Raw genomic sequence first — 25,707 nt, 5'->3', positions numbered from 1 at the left:
AATGAATGTTGTTAGAGAGAGGGCCTTGCCAAAGTGATGTTTTTGACAAGAAATTTGTAATATTGCTTTGGCCTAACAGAAAGGGGGGTCTTTTCCATGCTTTGGAATTAGTTAGGCCAGATTGCAAAGGAAGAAAATAGTAAGAAGAGGGATGGTGAAGAGCAGGCCTTCTTTCTGATTTCTTTGGGTTGTTTTTTTAAAAAATAATGTTACATATAAGACTCTAACTGCTATCTCAAATGATAAAATCTAGATGGAGGTTTGCTCATTTTGGAAGGTTTCCCTTCTTATTGTTTTACTTGAAACTTCCAGTATCTCATTTTTTAAAAAGAGTTTACAGGGAATTTTGAAACCTAGATGAATTTTGGCAAAATTTGTTGGTGAACAATGAGAAGGAATTTTCTTGGGCCGTGGGCTTTAAAATAGTTTACATCACATCTTGTAGTATAGGCTTTAATACGTCAGTTGTATCAATGTTGTTGAATCCACTGTTGTTTATATCAAAAATTGGCAAGAGCAAATCGATAGACGTGTAAACCATCTGTACTGTTCTATTTAGTGGTTGACTGCAAATCATCTTTGGGTACAAGCTACTTTGTAAGACACCAGTTTACACGCAACATCCATTGCTTACTAATGTGCTGCTTCCCATTTTAGATTCAGGTAATTGAAGATGACCGGAATAATCGTGGGTCAGAGCCATTTGTCACTGGAGTCCGTGGACAAGTACCACCTCTTGTCACTACCAATTTCTTGGTTAAAGATCAAGGTAAAAAGAATGTTCATAAAGTTAAAGATATCTTCCAATCTCTGCCCACCCGAAAGAAAGGGAAGTGACATGGCTCTTTGTCATATCTGGATTTAGATAATGCTTTGAGGGATATGTGACTTTTTTGTTCAGAGGTTTGAATATATATCATATCTGCAAGAGGATATGAGAATTCAGCTTCATCCAGATTAGTGAATTGTGATGATACCACAAAAGGTGGTATGGCACCCTAGAGCTTTTGTAAAAGCCACCTACTCTGTTGAGCAAACACTTATCATTGTTTGATATCAGATTTACTACTTTGCACACCTACTCTTGGTACTTTTTGAAGAAGTAGTCGTGTTACTCTTTTGCAACATAAAAAGGAGGAATAAAATAGGCGGGGGAAAATCAAGAAAGAAATGTGGAAATTAACTGGTTTTTATTTTCGCATGAGCTTTCATGGACATAAACCCACTTCTTTGGGTGCAGTACAGAGTGATGATAAACACTCAGGCATAAAACATATTTCCAAAGTTGTGTGAGTGGTATAGGATATAATAGGATCCAGAAAGATACAGATCGTGAGTCTTGCCCTAAATTTTGAAAGGGCTGCATAAGGTGATACAGGTATTTCAGCTCTTTATAGTGGCTAGTTAGTGTGAACGCATTAAATCTGCTTACCAAAAGTCAGTTTCTCAGGATTCAAAACTCTCTTAAAAGATTCCTTTTGCTATATGTGCATAGCGAGGACTCTTGTATTAATCTGTGTAGTGTTCCATGAAGTCATTATATTTGTGCTTACCTCTGCTAATGGACTGAACATTGTGAGTATAATTCAAATCAATTGTACCTCTTTCTATATTATCTTTATCATTTCCTTGTGCAAGGACAACAACCTGTAAATCAGTTACTGTGAGTCCAGAAGGCTTGGAATATTCTGCAACTGGTTTTGGGTATTGCTCTTTCTAATGTCAGATTTGTGTCCATTAATCCTCTTGTATAGAGACTATCCTGTTTGTCCAGTGCAGATATTAGAAGAGCATTGCTGGCATAGGATAGCATATATCACACTGGAGGAAGAACAAGTACATGTACTTCTGGTGCTGTTGGAATCTGGGTTTATGGCATTGTCTTGTCCCTGTATTGCCATCCATGATATGTCTCCTGTTCTGAGTGAAATAGTTGTTTAAGACTGAAGGCTGCCTGTAGGCCAATGAAGGCCTGCTTCCTCAAACTTGTGAGGAAGCTATGTTATTCTCCAGAACTGGTTGTACCTCATTGATTATGTGTTTGTGTTGTCTCAACTGAGGACTATAGGTGACCACTAAGGGTGTTCTGCCATTTTGTTTTTGGTCTGTCTTGTAGTTTTGGTCTGTCCTGATTCCTGGGTCTTAGAATAGACTCTTCATTACAGTCATAGACCAGCACAAGTAAAAAGGGGATACAGAGTAAAATAAGTTAAAAATAGTGGTTAAAACAGTGTTTAAAATATCCTTTCAGATTATACAGCTCTAATATAGTAAGACAAGATAGATACTAATCTATTGAGTATTAGTCTTGCCTTGTCAATTTATTTTTGCATCTCCTTAAGTGGGTATTGTAGTGTGAAAAATGCCTGTTTTAAATCCAACCTCTGTCTTGTGGGTATGAGCAGATCCTGTTGTATTGGGGGGCTTGACTATAAACAGTAGATTTCGTAGTATGTTCTGGGTAAAAAAAATACTAGAGGCATGTAAATATGTGTAATGATCAGTTGATTTTTCATAAAGTGTGGTGCTTACTTCACAGTGAAGTCAAGAAAGTGAATTTGTGTGTGGATTGTTCCAGGCTCAGGTTGATGTTAGGATGGAAGTTGTTGAAATCCTGGTGGAACTTCTCAAGTGATTTATTCCCATGTGACTAAATTACAAAGATGTCATCAAGAAATCGTAGGTAGAGGAGAGGTTTTGGATTCATGTGCTGAGAAAGCGTTGTATTAGGTCAGCCATAAAGATGTTTTCTTACTGTAGTGCCACGTGGGTGCCCATGGCAGTGCCACTGATGTATTATTCCCAAAAGATACATATTAGTCCCAAAAGTAAATTAGTTATGAGTATGTACAAAGTGGCAGAATTTGTTGGCTAGTTCTACTGTATCCTTATTCAGAATGGTATTCTTGATGGCTTGTAGTCCTGCCTGGTGTGGGATGTTGGTATATAGGGATTCCACAATCATAGTGGCCAGGATAGTATTCTCTGGTAGGTTGTGGATGGACTATTTTCTCATGAAATCAGTTGTATCCTTCATATAGCTTGGAGTGTTGATGGGATATGGATTGAGAACTAGTCCATATATTCCAACAATATCTTGAAACAATAGGTCTTCCTGAATTATCTTGCTTGTGTGTTTTGGGTAAGAAATAAAAGATGCCCAGTTTGGGATCCTAGGGTTTGTCCATTTGAATTCACTTCTGTACATCAGTGTAAAATTCTTTGAGTAATTTATGTAGTTCCTTCAGATATTCATCAGTGGGTCTTTGAAAAGGATTCTGTAAAATGTGGTATTGTCTCTCAGCTTCCTGTTTGTAATGTGACTTCTTCATAATGACCACAGCTCCCACTTTGTCACCCTGTTGTATACTAATTCAGGATTGTTTCTGAGACTCTGGATAGCATCTCATTTCATATGGCTGAGATTGTGTGGTAAATTGTGCTTCTTGTTGATTATAAGTTTGGGCACAATGACAAACGCATTCTGTGTAGAGGTCCAATTCCATGTAACAAGCCTTCTGGAGTGGTCCATGTAGAATTCTTTTTTCGTAGCACTTGGAAACATAGTCTTGTGTGTTGGTACAGTAACCATTGTCACCTAGTGTAGATGAAGGTGATGTTTGTGAGTTTTGTCCTGCATAAACTTGTTAGATATTTAAACCTGTACAATTGCTTATTTTGTGGAGAGTGGGGGAAGGAAGGGGAGATGTTGCCAAAGAATGTACTGGTGTAATGACTTTAAAGAGATGCTAAATCCTGTCTGGCCTCTTACTTGGGTGATGTTTTTTGGGATACATAAAGCTGCCCAACAAAACATAAAGGTAAATGTTGGTGATAAGCATCCCATGTGTTTAGGGTGATGAAGGATGTTCATAAACCTATTTCCTCACATGCAAATGGAAACTTGATAGATGACTATGTGAAGCATCATCTCACATGTGGCTCAGTAGCCTAGATACTGTAGATACCAAACTCTCCCTGTCTTTCTGCCTACCTGTGTATTTCTCCTTCTTTTTCTTACTGAACTGGTTTATGACATTTGCTTGCATGATGAAGAGTTGTATAGACTGCCTTAACCTGGATAAATTGATTGGAGATTTGTGTATATGGGGCAGAACATGATCACCAGGCTTTTCTTAACTGCTTCCTGGCTAAGTACCGACTCAGGTTAATATACACAAGATCATATTTCCTTTATATCACTCCAACATGGGAACAATTCCAGATTGCCGTGCTCATGTGTTTAAGTGAAACCCTTAAAAGTTTCTCCAATAAGGAGAATAATTGCTGGGCTTGGATGCACCTAACTCATATCAAGACACTGTAAATTGTGGGCATTTCAGATTTGCTTTGTGCAAGTAGTAGTGGTTATTACTTGCGCTTTAGATCTAATCTGTTTTTGATTTATACTAGGATTAAGTTTTTGCCAGCCTTTGTTTCCTGCATAGCTTCAGAGTATAAAATACGATTCAGACCAAGAGTCAGTTTTACCACCCCTACCCCATATTTTCTGGGGCTGCATCTCTACACCAGCAAAATGCCACAGGTGCAGCAAGAACCGCTCCACACTCATAGTTTAAAGTGTTGCATATTGGGGATATATACACTCATCCCTCCATATTTGTGGCTTTGATATTTGCGGATTTGATTAATATGTTCGCTCTAGGAATATCTAAGTCCTCCAGTGCAACTCTATGGTCAACTTTAACTAAAGGTTGCACTGAAAGACCTAGAGATTCCTAGAGAGAATACTTTACTAGGCATTTGTAGCTCCTCCAGTGCAGGTCTATGGTCAGTGTCTATTGGACGTTGTCCACAGAGTTGCACTGGAGGACCTAGAGATTCCTAGAGAGGTGTCCTCTCAGATAGAATCATGGTTTTTTTAATTATTTGTGGTTTTTTCCATTCTCACAGGGGTCTTGTGCCCCTAATCCTAGCAAATATGAAGGGGCAAGTGTACATTTTTTAAATGAGATTTGCAGTTATTCTTTAAATTAAGTCATGCACTTCCATCCTGCCTCATTTTAGAGTAAATACATTGATGGTATGACCTAAATACCCTAAGGCACCAGATCCTGTTTGATCTTAGAAGCTATACAGGGTCAGCCCAATTCGTTCTTGGTTGGGAGACTACCAGTGAATACTAGATGTCCTAGATAGAAGAAGGGACTGGCAAAGCTATCTTCAGGTATTCCTTGCGTATGAAAATTTTATGCAATTCATGGATTTGCCATAAAACAGCAGATGACTTGAAGGCGCGCGCACACACACACACACACATGCTGCCAAATGGAAAGGGTGACAGGGAGGCAAAAATGGTCTGAGAAGGCAGATGTAGAGGCGTGTGTTGTCATCCCTAATTTAAACACATGGAGTCAAAGTGAAACCTAAGGAAGCCTGTCCAAACACAGGAGTGCCATCTTTTGTATGATCCTATCTGTTGTGAAAATAATATTCAAAGATGTTTATCTGAGTCTTCCCCACTCTGCCAATCTTAGCAGTTAGTAGGGTGCAGACTAGGGGAAGGAGTTCCTCTTTGTGGTACCCTCCCTTTCTCTGTATGCTCTCCTGGAGGGTTTGACTGGTTGTTCTTCCTTATTTATCTGTTCAAATTCTCCTGTGCTATATCTAAAACAGTATCTTGACAAAAAATTTCTATTTTGGCATCAGGCAGAAACTTTTCATGTTTTCCCAGACTTTCCTTTGATAATTTACCTTGCTAGTATGGTTTCTTTTGTTTTATTTGATTATTCAAATGCTCAGCTTTTTATTATTTTTATGTGACTGTTAGTCATTCTGGGAATAAAGATATTAAAGAATGGATGTAAAATACTTTAAAATTAATTAAATCTATCAATTAGGTAGGTTTAAAATGTGTGTGTCCAATTTTGATCTTTTCATTTTCAGGTAACGCAAGTCCACGCTACATAAGGTGTACATCTTATAATATCCCTTGCACTTCGGACATGGCTAAACAGTCTCAAGTTCCTCTTGCTGCAGTCATAAAGCCTTTGGCAACACTTCCTACAGAAGAGGTAAGATTACTATCTCAGATTTTCAGATGAAATAGATATTTTATAATTTGAATGAGGTCATTTATTAGGTCAATTTTTCATGCATACCCTTAACAATGTATTCTTTATTTTAGGAATCTACCTAAATAAAAGTGCACAAATAGATGTGTTCATAATAAGCAATTGAGATTTTTATGCCTGATCAAAGGAAATTATTAATTCAACACAGTACCTATTTTGATTGCTTTTTCATTCACTTGGTTCCCAGAAGTCTTCTGGGAAACTAATAATTGTTCATGGTAAACAAACGTCATCTAAGTTCCTCACTGGTGCTTTTACTAATTGAAATTGTTGCTAACTATGAATATTAGATACCTTCAGGAATGCAAACAATATTATTGCAGTGGTGATGCTTATATGAATCTTATATAGGAAGTGATTGCTCACATTACAAAGAGCAAAATCTACATTTATTTCTTAAGTCCAGCCCTTAATCTCTCCTTTAGGAATGAATGGAAAATGAGACAGATGGTGTCTGAGTAGTCCTGCCTTGGAGGTCACTCTAGAGTACAATATCAAAATGGAATCCAAGAGCAAACTTTTACGACAAGAGAATAACATGCTGTTTTAGCCATTCAAGACATCATGTTTTGAGACAAAGGCGTCTCCATAGAGAAATGCAATATTATATAAATGCCTCCATTGCACAAACACTATTATTTGGGTCAACAAGTTGCATTCTTATTCTGGTAAACTGTTATTTATGGGATAATGGTTATCCAAAGCACTGGAATGAGATCATTGCAAGCCTTTCAAAAAAAAAAAATTGACAAGTGTAGCTTCCAGTGTAAAGGGACTTTCTTGGCAGCTGTGTCTTCCACCTGTTAGGGGAAATAAGACATTTGAAACCAGTGAATGTTTAAAAGTATATGGAGAAGGAGTATTGAAGCAAAACCCAACTTTCAGTATGGATGAAATGTAGCACCTGTCCTTTAGAGATATTTGTTCCTTAGTGCAAGCTGACATTTGGAGGCCTTGAAAAGGGACAGTTTGCTGACCTCAAGATTGCTTTTGTAGCCCCAACCATAGTAATAGTTGAATATTTTTTCAGAAATGCAGCTGTTGCTTCTGGTTTGCCACTAAGAATAAAATCAGTACTATATTTCTGTATCCTCATTAAGGTTCACGTAGTCATAAAGAAATTGATGCATAGTATGTAAGCTTTTAGTTACCCACAACTCTGACCTGATGAAAACCTGTAGGCTGCTAAATCCATAAGATCCTGATGTTAGCAGAATTTGAGTGAGTAAACATTATCATCATCCTGTGAGATAAACATGATGAAATGGTTCCCATTGAAAGTATACTTTTTCATCCCAGTAAAATAAACACTTCTGACATAGCAAGTATATTTTGGCTTTTTGTGACTACTGTATATACTGAATATAAGTCAGCCTCAAATATAAATTGAAAGATGATTTAAGGGCAAAAATTATGGATTTTGATATAACCTATGTATAACTTGAGGATGAAACTTAGGGGCATGTAACAAAGGATGTAAAGGATGAAAGAAAGGAAAATAATGCCAAAGCACGCAGCTATTTTTCCACCCAGAAATCAAAAAGGGCAGAAGTAGCATTGCAGGGGAAAGAGTAGAGAGGTTTGGTGCTTTTAGCTTCTTCCAGGAAGAACTAAGCTCTTACCTTTCACCACTCTATTCAGAGAAGGGAATGGTTCCTTTAAAATAAGAGTTACGGTACAGTGACCCATGGATAAGTTGATCTAGGTTTTTTGGATTAATTTTTTGACTAAAATTTCTAGATTTGTACATAAATATATACAGTATGTCAAGAGCTTCTCTTGGCTCTTAGCTTTAAAGAGCTAACTGAAAAAACGATGCCTACGCTTTGATGTCTTGCCTCTGAGCTCTACTTTGTCAGCTCTTCCATATGGCAAAAGAGCGAAAGGATAAAAGAGGCTTTCCTCCTCAGAATTCATTTAACAGTTTTTAGCTTTGTGGTGCTACTACAGTTTCCTGAAAGTGGGATTTCTTACTCTTAACTCCTAAGAAAATGTAGAATTTAGTGCTTAAAATAGTTTTACACAGCTGATCTTACATTACAGGATGGATGTAAGGGAAGGCTTGTCGCATTACTTACATATGAATACTAAGACAAAGTGTAAAAGACATGTTACCAAATTTAATTTATTGGGAAAGAAAAAAGGAAGTTGCTTTAAATAGCACATTTAATGTCCAGGGTTTTTTCCTTTCTTTCTTTTCCAGACTCCTCCTTATTTGGTAGACCATGGAGAATCGGGCCCTGTCCGGTGCAATAGGTGCAAAGCCTATATGTGTCCTTTTATGCAATTTATAGAGGGTGGAAGACGATTTCAGTGCTGCTTCTGTAGCTGTGTCACTGAGGGTAAGATTTTTCTACTAAAAACAGTTGTGGAAGATGAATAGAGACATAGTTCGATTTATGTGCAAGAAAGCAAAAAGAGAGAGACCTGAACAGTGGGATAATCATGTAAGAGGTCCCAAGAATAGTTTAATAATAATTTTTCAGTATTGATTATTACACTGCCATATCTCTGAAATTCTAGTTAAGAAGATTAGCTAAAGATCTCACATACTTCCAGTTTAGTGTTTCAGCAATTTTCCTTCCTTTTAATGTGACATGCACAGATACTTCTAACGTAGAGGGCCAGTTGACATTCTTGGTTCATTGTAACATCAAGCACTTGGAAGACTTTTGCTCCCCATTCTATCCTGTGCTTGTAGTAAGGTCACTGCTGTGGGCATATACATTAAAATGTAGTCCTGAGTGCAAACTTCCATTTTTCTAAGAAAGAGGTATTATTTTAAATAGTGCAGAGGGATGCCTGCAAAGATGGTTTACCACTCCAAGAGGCTTCCAAATGAGGCAATTATCACTCTGTTTTGGGGCAGAAAAAAAAGAGCATTTGGGGGCCTAAAAGCAGCCTGAGGGCTACATAGTCCCACATTTTGCCTACCCATCTTTTAAAGTGTGTTAGTGCCTATGTGCATGCACAGTAACTGCTGAAAAGTCAGAAAGGCAGATGAGTTGGGATTATGAATAAAGAAAATGTATCTCCTTAATTTCCATGACCTTGCTTCTACAAATTGTAAGAAATCCTATTTATTTCCCCCTATTAGCTTCTAAGATTTCAAACTTGCCACACATTTGCATCTATGGTGTCAAATGTAAGGCCTAGGAGCATAGTTTTTTTAATCTTAAATTCCCTAGGCACAGACTTCTGGTGCCACTATTACTTTCACACTTGTGTAACATTGCTGAGAAATAAAAAAAAATTGCTGGGTTATATATATAAAATTCAAAAGGATATTTGTGATTATTGGTTGGCTACAGTTTCCATTAATGTGGATGTACTGCAGCATTTAGGATAGCCCAGGACAACTGGAATAAATAAGGAATGTAATGCATGAAGGTAACCCATAATTGGCAGACTTTTAAGAAACTGGACTCAGGAAGCTTTTGTTAGGTGTAATTCTTTCCTTAGTAAGGATGTTTCCTAGTATATTGTTAAATTTTTCTTCTAGTGACACCTGTTGTGTGCTTCAAGTAGTTTAAGTGAACCTGTCATGGTTTTGGTTTTTGGCAAGATTTGGCAAAATCTTGCCGTCCTCTGAGGCTGAAAGAGCATAACTTGCTCAAGGCCACCCAATGGATTTATGTGTCTGAGTGGGATGCAAACCCTGGGTTCTGGAGTTGTAATCCATCACTCAAACCACTATGCCATGCTGACTCTCCATACTGATACCTGAGCGTTCCTTTATCTGTCACAGGAAACATCACTGACCTGTCTTATGAAGCTATGTGCATTTAATTCCTTTGCTTTCCCCCTGTCCTCCAGTGCCATCTCACTATTTCCAGCACTTGGATCATACAGGCAGGCGCGTGGATTACTATGACAGACCTGAGTTATCATTGGGGTCCTATGAGTTCTTGGCAACTGTGGATTATTGCAAGGTATGACTGTTTGTAAACACCATGAAACTCTAGTTCTGTATTTGAGACTAAGCCCTGTTGAACTCATTAGGACTTACTATTACCCCAGGAAACATCACAGAAGGCATGCATATATAATCTCTTACATGATATATAGAATTACAGTGTAAATACAGGGTGCCCTTGCCTTATGCAGGGAACCGTTCCGGATCCCCCCCCCCCCCCCGGCGTAAGGCAAATTGCGCCTATGTTCGAGCCCCATTAAAAATAATGGGGCTCGTGCACGGCACAAACACCTTGGTACCAAAGCCCCATAGATTGGAAGGGCCCACTGTATTATAAATGTTAGTACTGTACAAAGTTACTGGTGTCAGCTTAGAGAAGGACAAGCGGTAGATAGTTTTGTGCTTATCCAGGAATCAGGCAAGCAGCTCCTACACTCTTTGCATATGCTGAAAGTTCCGTCAGCAAGCCTAGGGAATTATTCCAGGGTGAGAGCTGAGGAATAGTCTCAGTGTTTCTATTTGTAGTGTATCTGATCATCTTCTCTTTTTCCCCCCAGATTCCCTCAATCCACCCCCAAAATGTACAGTATGCCATAGCAATAAAGCCAGTGTAAAATTTTACATTAACATTTAATTAGATAAAATTACAAAAATAGGAATTTCTAATGCACTCGACTCTCCACTTTTGCAGCTTTGACACTCATGGCTTTGATTATTTGCGAGGTCAAGGCCGGGTGTGTATGCTCTCCTCCTTCCTCCAGCGCTTTTTTCCTTGGGGCAAAAGCCTAGGAGGGAGAAGCCAGGAAGGATGTGTGTGCCAACACCTCACTTTTTCCAGTTGGATCACTGTCTTCCCTAGGCACCAATCCGCTCAGGAAAGGGGAGGGGATGGATCCATCTTCTCCAAGCCTCTATCCCAAGCAGATGGGTGCCTGCCTTCCCCAGGTACCAATGCGCCCAGGAAAGGAGATGGGATGGATTCATAATAATAGTAATATGGTTTATTTATATTTCCCACCTCTCCGTACAGATCAAGGTGGGATTACAACATAGAAAAAAATCACAAATACAATAAAAATACAATTAAACCCTAAATCCTCCCCCTGTAAAATCAATACAAAATTCAACAATTAAAATAAACACATCAAAAACTTACTCTACAATAGTCAGATGGAGTGGGGCCATTAAGGATAGATACGGCTGTCTTTCTCCAGGAGGTCAGTCAGGGAAGGCCCACCGGACCACCAGAAAAGATTCGTCTTGACAGCCTTCTTGAAGGCATCTAGAGTGGCAATAAGACAGATCTCCTCCAGCAGGTCATTCCACAATTTCGGACTCATGCCCTCCAAGCCTCCTTCCCAGGCAGAAGGGAGCCTGGAGAAGGCAGGCACGATTTTGGCTGGGAAAGGGGAGGGGAGCCAGTTAAAGGGACTGGTGAGCAGGGTGGGGGACGAGGAGTGTGCACACCTGCTCCTCTTCCCCTGGCCATCCTCCCTTTAACTGGCTTCCGTGGGGGGAGAGTTATTCGCGAGTTTTCCATATTCTTGCACCCTTAACCCCTGCAAATGTGGAGAGCCAAACGTACAACATAATAAATTTGTCAGAGCCACCTGCTTTTCCAAGTCAGCCCAATATTGGCTTTTGGAATATTTTTGAATTTTCAAGAGAAGGAAATTTGAATGTGTATGGAAAGCACTGAAAAAGTTCTTTGTTCTCTGCAGGTAATGCATCAGGCCATGCAGTTTGTTTTAGGACTTACATCTTACCAAGTTCTTTTAAAATTTATTGCCATTGTTCCAGTTTACTGAGGCCCCACATGAAGATGATGATTGTTGTGGCTTAATAAATGTATATCCAAAGTCAATAGTAAAAGACCAAAGGTTGCTGTGTGTTGAGTAGGACACTGCAAGTAGGACTGTATGTAGCTGAATGAGTACCTTGTATTTATTTTGCCTCTATCTATCTATCTATCTATCTATCTATCTATCTATCTATTCTATGTATGTTAGTAACATATATGTGTAGTAACTTTAGTAAGACTGTCCCTCTCCTTCTTCCACAGAATAACAAGTATCCTAACCCTCCTGCTTTCATTTTCATGATTGATGTGTCATACAATGCAGTAAGAAGTGGCTTGGTAAGGTTGATCTGTGAAGAGCTGAAGACTCTCTTGGACTACTTGCCTAGGTATTGCTAATGACTGTGTCATAAAATGCTGTTTTAAAGCAGGATTGATGAGGGGATGCAAGCTTTCCAAGAGGTTTTTGATTATGAGGAACTTGATTCTGCCCATTATTTTTTTAAAAATTATAATAAAAACCTTCCTTTTAGTTAAATATTCACAAGCTGGCAACATTTGTCAATTGTAATTATACATGAGGGCTGTCTGTTGAATTTATTATGTGGAGACAGAAGCATCATTTTCTGTTGATGCCACAGTGTTTAAATTCACTCTGCTTGACTTTGAGCCTGCATTTCATACTTAATTTCTCTGTTTTGTTTTTAAAACAGAGAAGGAAACATGGAAGAATCGGCCATCCGTGTGGGTTTTGTCACCTACAACAAAGTTCTGCACTTTTATAATGTGAAGAGCTCTTTGGCACAGCCACAAATGATGGTTGTGTCAGATGTGTCCGATATGTTTGTACCCCTGCTTGATGGTTTCCTGGTGAATGTTAATGAGTCCCGCACAGTTTTCACAAGGTAAATGGAAGTTAGGAATCTAGCAATAAGTGTCTTGGTATGTCCAGTGTGGTGTAGTGGTTTGAGCAATGGACTACAACTGTGGAGACTAGGATTTCATTCCCACTTGGCTATAGTAACCCACAGGGTGACCTGGTTGAATCACATTCTCAGTCCCAGAAAACCCCATGATAAGGTTGCCATAAGTCAGAAACGACTTGATGATACACAACAACAAGGTTCTGTTACAGTAGCAGAGATATTCTTATGTTTTCTTTCTACCCATTTTGAATATTTTAAAAGATGTTATATAATAATAATAATTATAGCCTGCTTCTCCCTGGAGAATCGGGGCAGGTTACAATCAAAATAAAACATAATAAAATAATAATATAGTCCCTAACCCACAATTTAAAATACAACAGCATAAAAAGTCAATTATTAAAATCACAATAGAATTAATGCGCATTACAATGAGGTGATTTTAGGGAGAGTCAAGGAGGCATAGTTGTGAGACAGTGAAGAGGGCCTGTATCAGTCTGGGAATGCCCGCCAGAAGAAATCCGTCTTAATGGCTTTTTTAAAGGCCCCAAGAGATGTTATGTCTTCTTTGGCTGTAGTAAATTTATCCTAGAGGACCTGAGAGTGCGGGGTGGATTGTATGGAAGGAGACATTCCCTTAATTAAACTGATCCTAAACCATGTAGGGCTGTAAAGGGTGCTTACCAACACCTTGAATTGTGCCCGGAAACTAATTGGCAGCCAGTGTACAGATTTTAGAACTGGAGTTATATGGTCGTCTCTTGATTTTCCAGCGACCAACCTAGCTGCCATGTTTTGAATTAACTGAAGTTTCCGAGTTAGGTACAAGGGCAGCCCCATGCAGAGTGTGTTGCGGTGTATTACATCCTGAAACATGCAAAAATGTGTCTTTGTGGGCGGGTGAGAAAGGAAGCCTATCTACTATTGAAATGTTTTAGCCCCTGTTGTGAGAGCCCATAATACCTGCCAGTGAGTGAGGACGGGCGGGGGGGGGGGGGGTATAGTCTTTCCCATCCATCCACTCAGCATTCTTCTTGATAGCTTTTAATAGAGTCAAGGATTTCTTAGAGTCTGAAACATTTTAAGCTTTGCAGTTTTATAGTTTTTTGTGGGTTTTTCAGGCTATGTGGCCATGTTTGCAGTTTTGTTTGGTTGTTACCATGTGTGTGTGCTTGTGTGTACTTGTTTTTACTGTTGCTCTGGTTTTGTATCTGGTATAGATGAAGTGACTATAGAATGGGTTAGTTACATGTATCTCCCAGTAAAGGCAAGGCTCACATGATTGTTATGATCACTAGATAAAGGAATCCCTTGGCTTCACGTTCCAATTCCATCCATCCATCCATCCATGGCAAGGCTAAAGAAAGAATACTGGAAGGTGATGGCTATACATGTTAGAAAGGAAAGAATAACAGAGCTTCCTCCTTTCTTGTAGAGCATAGATTTTGGAATGCAGCAGGACCTTGGCCACCAGTGGGGGAAAATGCAGCTACCTCTTTGGAGTGTATTTGGTGGCCTTCTTTATTTCAGATCAGAATAGACTTCATGGAATGGGATGTGTCCAAACTGGTTCCACAGCCAGATAGGAAAATGGCTGTTTGCTACTTAAAGGATATTACCTGCTGTTACCTTCCCCCCAGTGCAGTGTGACTCATTTGCAAATCTAGAAAGTGGAGAACTGGAGGAACACACAGTGGAGGGTGTTCTGTAAGGGCCAGCATGTTGGGGCAGGGGGGTATTATTGCTATAGTAATGCAAACTTTTAACTATAAATTTCTGGGAGGGGAAAGAAATGAAATGAACACTGTTTAAATGCTGAAGCAGTAATTTACTAACTTTTGAATATAGAAACAAGTTAGGCAAACAGAAAAGGTAAGTGCATGACTCAGGATTTCCTGTTCCATTAGTGGAGAAAGGAAGTAAACAGTCTCACCCACCTAAACTGTAAAAAAGTGGGGGTAAAACAAAATAGCAGTATCTTGAATCCACACAGTATTAGTTTTCACTGACTGAAGTTGTCTCCATGAATTTTAAACACATTGTGATTTTTATTATTTTGATTTTTAGTTTACTGGACCAGATTCCTGAAATGTTCGCTGATACAAGAGAAACAGAAACAGTGTTTGGTCCAGTGATCCAGGCTGGCAAGGAGGCTTTAAAGGTTTGTTTGTTGTTTCTCATTTGTTCAAACCAGAGAAAGATACAGGGGATCCGGGCGAGGAGGACCAATTATGGCAAAAAATGTTCTACCTCGTAGGAGTAATTTTACTACATATAAAGACCCAGAAGATGATTTTTTTAATAAACAAGAAGCCAGCCAGAAGACAACTTGCAGTTCACATTCTCTTTTTTAAAAAGTCTCTCCTGGACCTGAAATGGCCTGGGAGGGGGAGTAAAATGTGATAAAATTGCTCCCCTCATTTGGGGGATATGGGGAGGCATTTTGGGTAAAGAGGATTTTTTTTCCTCATCTTGAAAAGTTTTCTCAAGAAAAAAATTAGAGGGGTAGGATGAGATATCCCTCCTACCCTTCATATAGACCAGCTACTTTATTTATAATATTTTATTTTGTTGTATTGTTGTTTTTTACGGACAATTTATAAATATTTAATTAAAAGATTATTTTAAAAAAGAAAAAAGACAATGTTAAAAGGTCTCAGAGGGCTGCACATGGTCTTGGGGCACACTTTTCTAAAAGAATAAGAAGACCAAAGACAGTCTGAGGTGCTTTGATTGTGGATTCCTGTATGGTAGAGAGTTGGATTGGATAGCCCTTTACAACTCTATGATTTTATTCTATGATTGACGTCAGTAGTTGCCAGTGAGATTGTTATAACTAGTAAACATTCATCTATATTTCACTGTTCAAGTCACATTTAACAGTTTTATCAATGTGCTGGTGAGACTGCATTCCTAAAGAAAACTTTCTTAAAAGCTAAGTAATAAGACATCTGCTTTTGCAGCACACATGGGAATAAAGACGTGAAACAAAACACCCCAAAACAACGGGCTGGAGGTGGCCAGTTTTCCTCCAGAGGGACGCCGCTGCTGCCAAACTGCACGGTGTCCCTCTGCCCCAAAAAAACGGGAAAACTGGGTTCTTCAGATGCTGCGCGGACGTCAAGAGTGCACCATTGGCACACTCATGACGTAAGCGACAAGCAGCAACATCTATATGCTGTGCTTCACTTGCGTCACGATGGTGGCCCTCATATGTCCGGGTGGTTGCCATTACGACGACGCCATGATATGCTAGGTCTAGGAACTATGCGGTTGATGCGTGGTCCCTAACCCTAGAATTGCCGCCTGGACCGCCTCTTGGCGGTATGTAAAGTGCCAAAGGCATTTATAGAGATGGCTAATTGTTAAGGTGCATCAGGACTTTGCCTTGTTTTTGTTGCAACAGAGTAACATGGTGACATCTGAGAAATCCTTGCAATTATAGCTTGTAATTTGGGCCTTGCATCTACTGACCTTGGGTGGATGGGTTTGGGAAGCTACATTGCTTATCACGAAAGAAAGCCCCTTTAACAAGAATTTCTTTTATTTATACTATATATGCAGAATATAGTCACTGGAGATAGTAATTCTAGAGAAGCCAAGGTCTCTCAGTTGTCACTTTTGCTCCTTATCTAATATGTTCTGTTTGCTTTCAGGCAGCGGAGTGTGCTGGCAAACTCTTCATATTTCATACATCACTGCCTATTGCAGAAGCACCAGGGAAACTGAAGAATAGAGATGATAAGAAGTTGATAAATACTGATAAAGAAAAGGTAATTTGTCCTCTGTTATGTGAATTGCACCTGTTTGTTGTTGTTTTTCAGTAGTTGGAAAAGAGAGAAAATAAATTTGAGGGAAAAGTTGGTAAATTTGAATACTTGGCTATCACGAAAGTAGTTCTAAGAAAATGTTTGGCCAGTTTTCCTCCTTCAGGTTTTCTTCTTCCATCTGTGAGAAAATATTGATTGATTGATTTGATTGATTTGATTGATTTGATTTCTGTGCCGCCTTTCTCCCAGAAAGGGGCCCAAGGCGGCTCACAAATAAAAATTCTAAGAAACATATTACAATAAACACTAAAAAAATCAGCTGAAACCATATAAAATTACAAACATTAAAACCACAATAAAACCACAATACCCACCCCATATAACAAACATATTTCTAATGTAAAAGCCATCCCGTGGTTACACATTAAAAGCGTGCCTGAATAAAACTGTTTTTGCTTGCTGACGAAAGGCAAGCAGTGAGGGGGCCAGCTGAGAGAAGGCTCTCTCTCATGTCCTCACCAGGCAAACCTGTGATGGTGGCGGGACCAAGAGAAAGACTTCTGAAGATCTTAGGGCTCTAGCAGGTTCATATGGGAAAATACGGTCTCTCAAATAGTCTGGACCTAAGCCATGTAGGGCTTTATAGGTCATGATCAGCACTTTGAATTCTGCCTGGAAACGAACTGGTAGCCAGTGAAGCTGTTTCAGCAAGAGAGTTATATGCTCCCTATAATTGGCCCCAGTCAGCATTTTGGCTGCGGTGTTTTGCACCTGCTGAGGTTTCCAAACAGTTTCCAAAGGCAGCCCCATGTAGAGTAGAGCAGCAGCAACCGTGTGTATCTGAAACATGAATCAATGAACTCCTACAACCAGAGTTAATATGTAAACTCTGAATGTTCATTCGGCGTGCCTAGGGCTATCGTAGTACAGAAAATTTTATATATTCAATTCTTTTGTATAAATCTCAGGAAGAGAGAGACTGTAGAGACATTGACCTTTTTGTTTCACTGCTCCCCTTACCCAATCTGACAGTCCCCCTCAGGCTGTTTTCAACAGCCAGGAAGAGCATGGCTCTAGGATGTGGTGGCTCTCACCTGTCCAAAGGTCCTGTCCACATCCTCAGGTTGCACAAATAGAAATATATAGACAAGCAGGGGCCAAGGTTACATCCACTGGACCTGTATCAACTACAGCATCCAATTCAGAGCGGATCCAAGTAGTTTTATCCACAAAGTGCTGTGCAAACCCTTCACAATTAGCTGCTGAGTTGTTTAAATGCTGCTCTTGAATGGCAGAATGTAAAAGTCCCATAATCACTTGAGAAAGATCTACTAGATGACACTATACAGATGCAGTTGTGGCAAGTGAAGAATTTCTTTGCTGCTGTCACTGCCATAGCATAAGCTTTAGCAGACACCAGAGAAAAATGTGTTCTTTAAATTCAAGAAGCACCGCTGTCACTCAGAAAAAAAGTTTTTGAATTATCTGACTGTGATGTTTATTCAGACCCAGGTACAGGTTCACAGTTCTATTAATGACATTGTAGCAGAGTTCAGTAATTCAGTACAGCAACCCTATGATATCTCTGCAATAAAAACATAGTTAAAGAATTAATGAATGCGGAAATGGGTAAAAGGATTCAAAATACCTGCAATTATTCAAATATACCAACTGCAGTGAATTTTAATAACATGATTAATTTACTGAAATTGATTTTTTGATTTAATTTTGCAGCAATGAATTTTAGAAATGATGACAATGCATGCTTAATGAATTTAAATGACTAAAACACACAACAGCCTAATAGAATAGAATACAGTAGAACAGAATAGAATCTTTATTACAGTCATAGACCAGCAGAAACAATCTGATCAAAAGATTAAAAAAACCCACAAGAAAGTACACAGAGAAGTCAAAACTTTTGTCCCTTAGAAATTGTGAGGCCAAAAAATAATTTAGACTAAATTGCATTCTAGAACACTGTTTGTTCAACTTGCATGCAGAAAATATACAAAGAGCAGGTTTGGAATTCAGAAAAAGGAAGAGTGAAGATAGGAAGAACGAATGTCAATAATCTAAGACATGGAGATAAAACTATACTACTAACAGGAAGTATCACCAACTTGGGACAATTACTAAGGAAAGTCAGAGAAGAAAGTCCAAAGGCAGACTTAATGCTGAATATAAAGAAAACAAAAATAATGACAGAGGAACTGCATAAATTCAACCTAGACAATGAAGAAATCAGTGAGATCCCATTCCTTGGATCAAACTTTGATCAGATAGAGACTGCAGTCAAGAGATAAGAAGGCTAGGGATGGGAAGGGCAACTATGAAAGAAGTAGACAAGATCATAAGCAGTAAATATATACAGCCACAGGTACGGCTGGATTGTATCTTCACCCTTCCTAGAATGATTGTTCACAGGAGGTATCAACCACTCACTCTCCCATCTAAACATTCTGTATGTTTTTAATCTTAATTTTACACTGTTTAAACTAGGTTGTTTTAATTGTTATTTTTTAAAAAAATATTTTTAAAGTGTTTTTGTCTTGTGAGCTACCTTGGGTCCCTTTTTATGTGAAAAGCATCATAAAAAGTAAATAAGTAAAAATAGGACCAAATTCTACCCCTTAAAAACTCATATCCTGGCTTCTCATTTTTCTAGACAGTTTAACCTTCACCAAGTGATCATTTTCTTGGCAAGAGTTTTCCTAGATTGAGTTTACTATACCAAAGCAAAGTAGTTTACCACACAGTTAAACTATGTTACAAGATGCTTACCATAGAAATTTTGCTTTTCAATAGTTTCTGTAGCTTATTTCCAAAACAACACGCCAAGCAAGATTTAAACACAATTTTAAATAATGTTTTCAAGTGCTGCATCCCAACCCTTTTCTTTCCCTTTTGTCTGCCTGCTGAACATAAATGTTGCTAAACTGAAATGTTAGTTTGTCAAGGATTTGGAAGGTGAAAAGCTAATCTCAGTATTGATTACAGAGTATAGTGTTGAGTCATTTTAATGTCCCAGAAAGACTAAAAGTAATGCACATTCTGACATATTGTGAGAACAGAGGGGATGGTCTGAAACTATTGTATTTTTAAGAAGTTTTGAAACACACATGTGCTTAGTATTACCTTCTTTTCTGTCTTTTCTGTACCATTTCTTTCCCCCCCTTTGCCTAGACACTTTTCCAGCCTCAGACAAGCTTCTATAGTAATTTAGCCAAGGAATGTGTAGCACAAGGCTGCTGTGTGGATCTGTTCCTTTTTCCAAACCAGTATTTGGATGTGGCTACCTTAGGGGTTGTTCCATATCAGACAGGTGGCTCCCTTTATAAATACACCTTTTTCCAGGTATGCTTTGTTTTGGTTTTCATGCATGCTTAGCATAAGTTGTTTTGTAGACAGTAGTTGCCATGCTGCTCTCAAAGGAGAAATGATAGAAATAAATCAAAAAGTGTTGGTTGGTTCAGACTGTGTTGATATGCAAATATATGAGTTCTTTCTAGTTACAGAAAAAACGGTCCTCCTTTGACTTCAGCGATTGGCCAGTGCTTTGCCTGATTTTTCTGAAGCCTGAAGGTGTGTGCTCTCAAATACCAATCCAAATTGGTCAGTAAGAGATCAGTATACATGTTTATGAAAGTGCAGGAAAAGAAATATTTCTGGAAATGACTTTCTCTTGGAAGAAAATCTTGACTTGTTCAGATTAATTCCTTCGGGTTACCCAGCACACACTGAATAAATACATAGATTTGATATTTTCCTTAATTTGTAATTCCCTAAGAATTAAATGTTAAAAATATTCCTACATCAGCAAATGACTTTTCTGGTTTATGTTAACTTGAAAACTCATACTTTTGCTGACTAGTGATCAAATGAGAAAGTCCTTCTAGATTTGTGCATTGCAATATAGTGTACAGCTAATAGTTTTTTTTAAAAAATCTTGAAGAGAATGTATAGTTTGTGTATTTAACTGAATTAGATACTGGTTCCTTTATAAACTGGAGCTATAAAACAGTTCCCAGGACTGGTAAGACTTTGACATCCATAGGTCACCTCCATACCAACTACATGGAATCCTGAAAACTGGTTGTGTTTACTAGGTGGAAACAGATCAGGAGCGCTTCTTGAACGATTTGCGTCGAGATGTTCAGAAAGAAGTTGGTTTTGATGCTGTGATGAGGGTACGCACAAGCACTGGTGAGTACCTATGAATGCATAGTGTATATGCTCTACAGGGGTGAGTAGAGATTATTTTAAAATCTGCTAAAGTTAGCTTGCAGTTTGTCTTGCTCACCATCAGTGGTAGCACCTTTTGGTCAGTCATGGCCTTCTGGAGAGACATCTCAAGCATTTCCTTACTAGTTGTTTTTCTGCCTCCTAGGTATTCGAGCGACGGACTTCTTTGGAGCTTTCTACATGAGCAACACAACTGATGTAGAACTGGCAGGATTAGATTGTGACAAAACAGTCACAGTAGAGTTCAAACACGATGATAAGCTGAATGAAGAAACTGGAGCACTTCTTCAGGTAATATACATTAAAGGGCTAATATTTCTTTACAATTGTCCTCTTTTGCTTAAATACTGAATACTTCAGGTCCTGTAATACTTTATGCTATTCAAACATGTAGTAGGTGAGACATTGTAATTATGTAAAAGTGGTTGTGAACATCTGAACTTGAGTTGGTTTGTTTTACACAGAAACTCTAATACATCTGCTTGTGATTTCTCTCCTGTAGTGTGCTGTATTATATACAAGCTGTGCAGGACAGAGGCGACTGCGTATTCATAACCTCTCTTTGAACTGCTGTACACAGCTGGCTGATCTTTATCGAAACTGTGAGACAGACACACTTATCAACTACTTAGCCAAATTCGGTAATGGACTGCCCTCTTACAGCTTGATTTACAGAGAAACCTTTCTGGGGATGGGCTGCAGGAAAATATCTGTTTGAATACTTCCCATGTTATGCCTGTGGTTGCTCTTCATGTTGATACTGTTAAAATGTAAGATTGTACTATGACGAGTTGATTTCTACATGAGAGCATCCTAACCAGTAAAGAACCTGCTGCCTTGAGGGTCTATTCACACAATGAGTTCATGCAGTGGCTGTAAGAAAAAATAAGTTACACAAGGTTCACCAGCAACTTAAGCATTTTGTAAGTTGATTCTGTGACTACCAAGAACATTTAAAGTGCATCTGATTAAATGAGCTATTGTCCATAAAAAGTCATATCAAAATCAATGTGTTAATGTTTCGGATGCCACAGAATTCTGATGTTTATAGGGAAACTGGATATCCTTCACAAAATCCAAATTGTATGTGTTGAAAAAAACTTATGAACGCTAAGTCATATTGTGACTGAGCCATCCATCCCTTGTTCAAAACAAACTACCATATATACTCATTTCAAAGCCAAGGACAGGTTTGGGGCCAAAATTATGGATTTTGGTATGACCTGTGAATAAGTCAAAGATAAAACTTAGGGGCATATAAAAATATTTTCTTCTCCTTTTAAAAATATATAGAAAGAAAATACTTAGGAAGAGCTGAAGGGAAGGAGAGATCTGTTTATTTGAGGGGTTAATGGCTTTGCTAATCTTAAAACACCTACATAAATACAAATGCAGGCAGGGAAAGAAATATAAATGAGAAAAAAGAATGACAGTGCAGCCTGGGGGAAAGGGGGTACAGGAGAAAGCAAGGTGCCTCTGTTAGGGATCCAATGTGAAGGCAGTGACAAGAGACAAGGGTGGGAAGCCCCTCTTGGCATGGAAGCAGTGTTCCCACCCCATTACTCATTCCTTGTCCAAACCAGAGAAAGGCAGCCTTCTCTCCTTCCTCACCATTTATTTTGGCCTGAGCCGCATTCAGTAGCAACATGGGGGAGCCTGAAGAATACATCATGCCTTCCGTTTTGGGCACTTTAGGTTGAGTGGCGCAGTGGCTGCCATTTTTAATAGAAGTTACTGTATAAGCAGAGAGACTGTGATAGTAATTTTTAATAGGGGCTTACAGTATAAGCTTCTCTGTAGAAAGACTACCAAGCCTTATGAGACGTATACAGTAAGGCCCTATTAAAAATGGCTGCCTCTGCTTTGCTTCACCCCCAAGCACCCAAAATAGTGGGCATGCCACATTCTTCAGTCTCCCCCACATTTCTTCCACTTGGTCTGAAAAAGGTGGGAAGGAGGGAGGGCTGCCTTCCTTTCTCTGGTTTGGGCAAGAGAAGGGCAATGGGATAGGAGCTCTATTTCCATGCCCTTCCAGGTCACAAGGGGCTTCTTGCCTTTGTCTCTTGTCATTGTCTTTGCACTGAGTCCCTGTTCCAGCACTGACCAATGTATATGTTGACCCAGGTATTTGGAGTTGATTTTTGTCAAAAATATTTCAATTTATGAATGAGTATAAATAATTAAGATGGTATTTCCCCATTTCTTTAATGGGGGCAGGGTTATAGTGTTTGAGCTGCAGGCAAAGAAGCTTTTTGACAAGCAGAGAAGCTTTCCAAAAAAACTGTTTCCATCAATATGTGTATGACTTTCCAATAATTTAGATATTTTTTTTTCATTGAAGCATATCGGGGAGTTCTGAACAATCCAATCAAGACAGTAAGAGATACTCTGATAAATCAGTGTGCCCAGATCTTGGCATGCTATCGGAAAAACTGTGCTAGCCCCTCTTCTGCTGGACAGGTAATTATTTTGGCTTGAATGTTGTCCTCCTTTTTAAAATAAATAAATAGATAATTGGATTATAAAAAGTAATAATTACAAAGAAAAGGGAAAATAGAAAACCACAAGTGAGAGAAAAAGAAAGGAAACACAGGAGTATGTGAATATGCCCATGGGTAGACATATGCAATCATATATGCTGACCATATTTCCAGAAATACATTTTCTTGATGTTGATGTGTGTAAAATACATGTTCGTTTGTAGCTAAATCAAGTAAGATATTCTAACCATTGAACAATGGATGAGTTTTTATTGTTCCAATCTTGAATTATGAGTACATTTTAGCAACAGTGAGAGTACATAGAATCTATGTTGACCAATTAAATTCCTCATCACGTATATATAGTTAAAAAGTACAAATATCAGTGATTTTTCTAAAATAAAATTAGTGCATTGTAACATATCCAGCTAGAAGGGGCTAGAAAATGAAAACAGCAGTACCTGAAACAGACAGGGGTGACTTCTGGCCACTCTAGGTCATGGCATTTACATGACACTTGCCTCCAGAGTGCCTGGAAGTCATGCTGGAGTTATCTAAGGCAGTCGAAAACTAACTTTGAAGGAGGTGAAGATGTACTCTTTGCTATGGTCCATTTGGGACTAGCTGGAGGCACCCTTGGGACCACAACATATGTTTGCCGCAGTCCCCAGGCGACTGTGCTGGGGGTGGCTTCTGGCCACTCCTGGATGCACAGATATTTCGCCCCCAAGTTGTGATACGTGGAGAGAGCAACATTAGTGGTTTAGAAAAGATCAGCGTAATGAGGCTAAAATGGAAGGTTGTTTCTACAAAAATTAGCTGTTTTAGAAATAAAAGTAGCAAATGCTTGAAAATATTTGGGTTACATTCATTTATGCATGCTAGGCAGCTTTTTGCTTCTGTAAATGACAATAATAGTTTTTCACTGCTTTTGAAGATTGTAGTTCACACACTGTTCAGTCTGTGTTGTGTGTCATTGAACATTGTACATTTGAGTTTCTCTTTCACATGAGAGTTTTTAGAAAAGGACAAAGATAGTCTTAAATTACATAATTGCCTAAATGATGTCCATGGATAACATATATACAAGCTCATATTGGTTAATTTTAATTCAAAATCTCATCATCTTACAATTATTAACTCCTTATTTGATTTCCCACCTGTGGCCGTACCAACTTGTTAACACCCAGTATCACCTGAAGTGATGTTCTGTTGCACAGTTTGTACAGAACTAGACCAGCAATGTAGACATTCTATAGCATTCTCCCCTGCAGAGTTGTTGAAGTGAAACTACTGAGAAACAGAGTGGGTTTCCTGAGAAAGTTTATGTTTGAAACTGAGAAATCTCTTTTTGTTAAAAAACATTTGAGCATACTGAGTTTAGTTTATGATACTGCCCCACTTTTGACATGCACACACTCAGCTATACCACAGCCTCCTGTTAGTTCCAGCATGTCCTGTAAAAAATTCTGGTCTGGACCCTTAATATGGTTGCCTGAAGCACTCAAGGTTTTGGAGACCAGGATTTGAATTCCTGTTTAGCTATGGAAACCACTGAATGACCATGAGCAAGACACATACTCAGCCTCAAAGGGAAAGGGAAAGGCAAACTTCACAAATCTTGCCAAGAAAATCCCATGATAGGTTCTTCTTAGGGCTGACATAGGTTTCAAATGATTTGAAGGTGCACAGCAGCACCTTATGTGCTTTATAATTAATGGTATTCACTTAATAGTCTCAGTGGAGAAACTCAGATCTAAAATAATAATAATTTTGTTAAAGTTAAGAACTGTCTGCTTCTATTCCTTACCTACAATAATTGCTAATGCCTTATAAAATGGGCCCTTGGTATCTGCTGGGGTTTAGTTGTAGGATCCCCTGTGGACCCCAAAATCTGTGGATCCTAAGGTCCCATGAAATACAGTAGTGTAGTAAAATTATATCCCTTATATAAAATGGCAAAATCAAAGTTTGCTTTTTGGATTTTTAAAAAAATTAATTTCAAGCCATCAGTTGTTGAATCCATCGATAAAAAATCCATGAATAAGATGAACTAAGTGTACCCATTTTTATTCTCACAGGAATAGTATTTGGGGTCTTTTCTTTTGAAGACAAAGAGAAGTAGCTTCTGGTCTTTTATATCTGTGGGAGTTAGGGTCAATCAACACCCCCCCACACACACACACACACAAAAGAGGGAAAACTGTGAATATAAATAAATATAAATAAAAATCATGAATGTTATTAACACTTCTTGAGGAATATGTTGGTACCCCAGTGTGACTCAAGAATTGTCTTGGAGGACTAGGGAAATGTTTTCTCAAGGAAACTGTAGTTCCTCAAGCATGACTGCTGGAAGTTGGCCATAGAATTGCTGTTGAGGACCTAGAGATAATTAAATCCTTGAATCATCAAATCTATGAGAGGAAAGCCAGTGGGTTGCTTTTTATGTAGAAGAGTAACAACATTTTCTAACA

At 38.6% G+C, this 25,707-nt stretch overlaps 1 protein-coding gene across 3 annotated transcripts in view; it reads left to right on the top strand.

Moving 5' to 3' along the window:
* Positions 1-25,707, top strand: part of SEC24C (SEC24 homolog C, COPII component) — a 60,220-nt gene that overhangs the window by 27,322 nt on the left and 7,191 nt on the right. For all 3 annotated transcript variants that reach the window (XM_089510801.1, XM_089510800.1, XM_089510799.1), the window contains 13 exons: positions 658-769; positions 5,908-6,035; positions 8,299-8,437; positions 9,912-10,027; positions 12,074-12,198; positions 12,523-12,714; positions 14,803-14,896; positions 16,392-16,508; positions 19,692-19,862; positions 20,615-20,711; positions 20,896-21,041; positions 21,253-21,391; positions 23,092-23,210. In XM_089510801.1, coding sequence (XP_089366927.1) covers positions 658-769; positions 5,908-6,035; positions 8,299-8,437; positions 9,912-10,027; positions 12,074-12,198; positions 12,523-12,714; positions 14,803-14,896; positions 16,392-16,508; positions 19,692-19,862; positions 20,615-20,711; positions 20,896-21,041; positions 21,253-21,391; positions 23,092-23,210 — 1,695 coding nt within the window. The remainder of the gene's footprint in view (positions 1-657; positions 770-5,907; positions 6,036-8,298; positions 8,438-9,911; positions 10,028-12,073; positions 12,199-12,522; positions 12,715-14,802; positions 14,897-16,391; positions 16,509-19,691; positions 19,863-20,614; positions 20,712-20,895; positions 21,042-21,252; positions 21,392-23,091; positions 23,211-25,707) is intronic.

Source organism: Sceloporus occidentalis, unplaced genomic scaffold (assembly GCF_023333645.1).
Source record: "Sceloporus occidentalis isolate IW3139 unplaced genomic scaffold, rSceOcc1.0.p SCAF_2, whole genome shotgun sequence".
NCBI lineage: Eukaryota > Metazoa > Chordata > Lepidosauria > Squamata > Phrynosomatidae > Sceloporus > Sceloporus occidentalis.
Note: the sequence above shows the minus strand (reverse complement) of the source record. Positions and strands in the feature narration are given on the sequence as shown.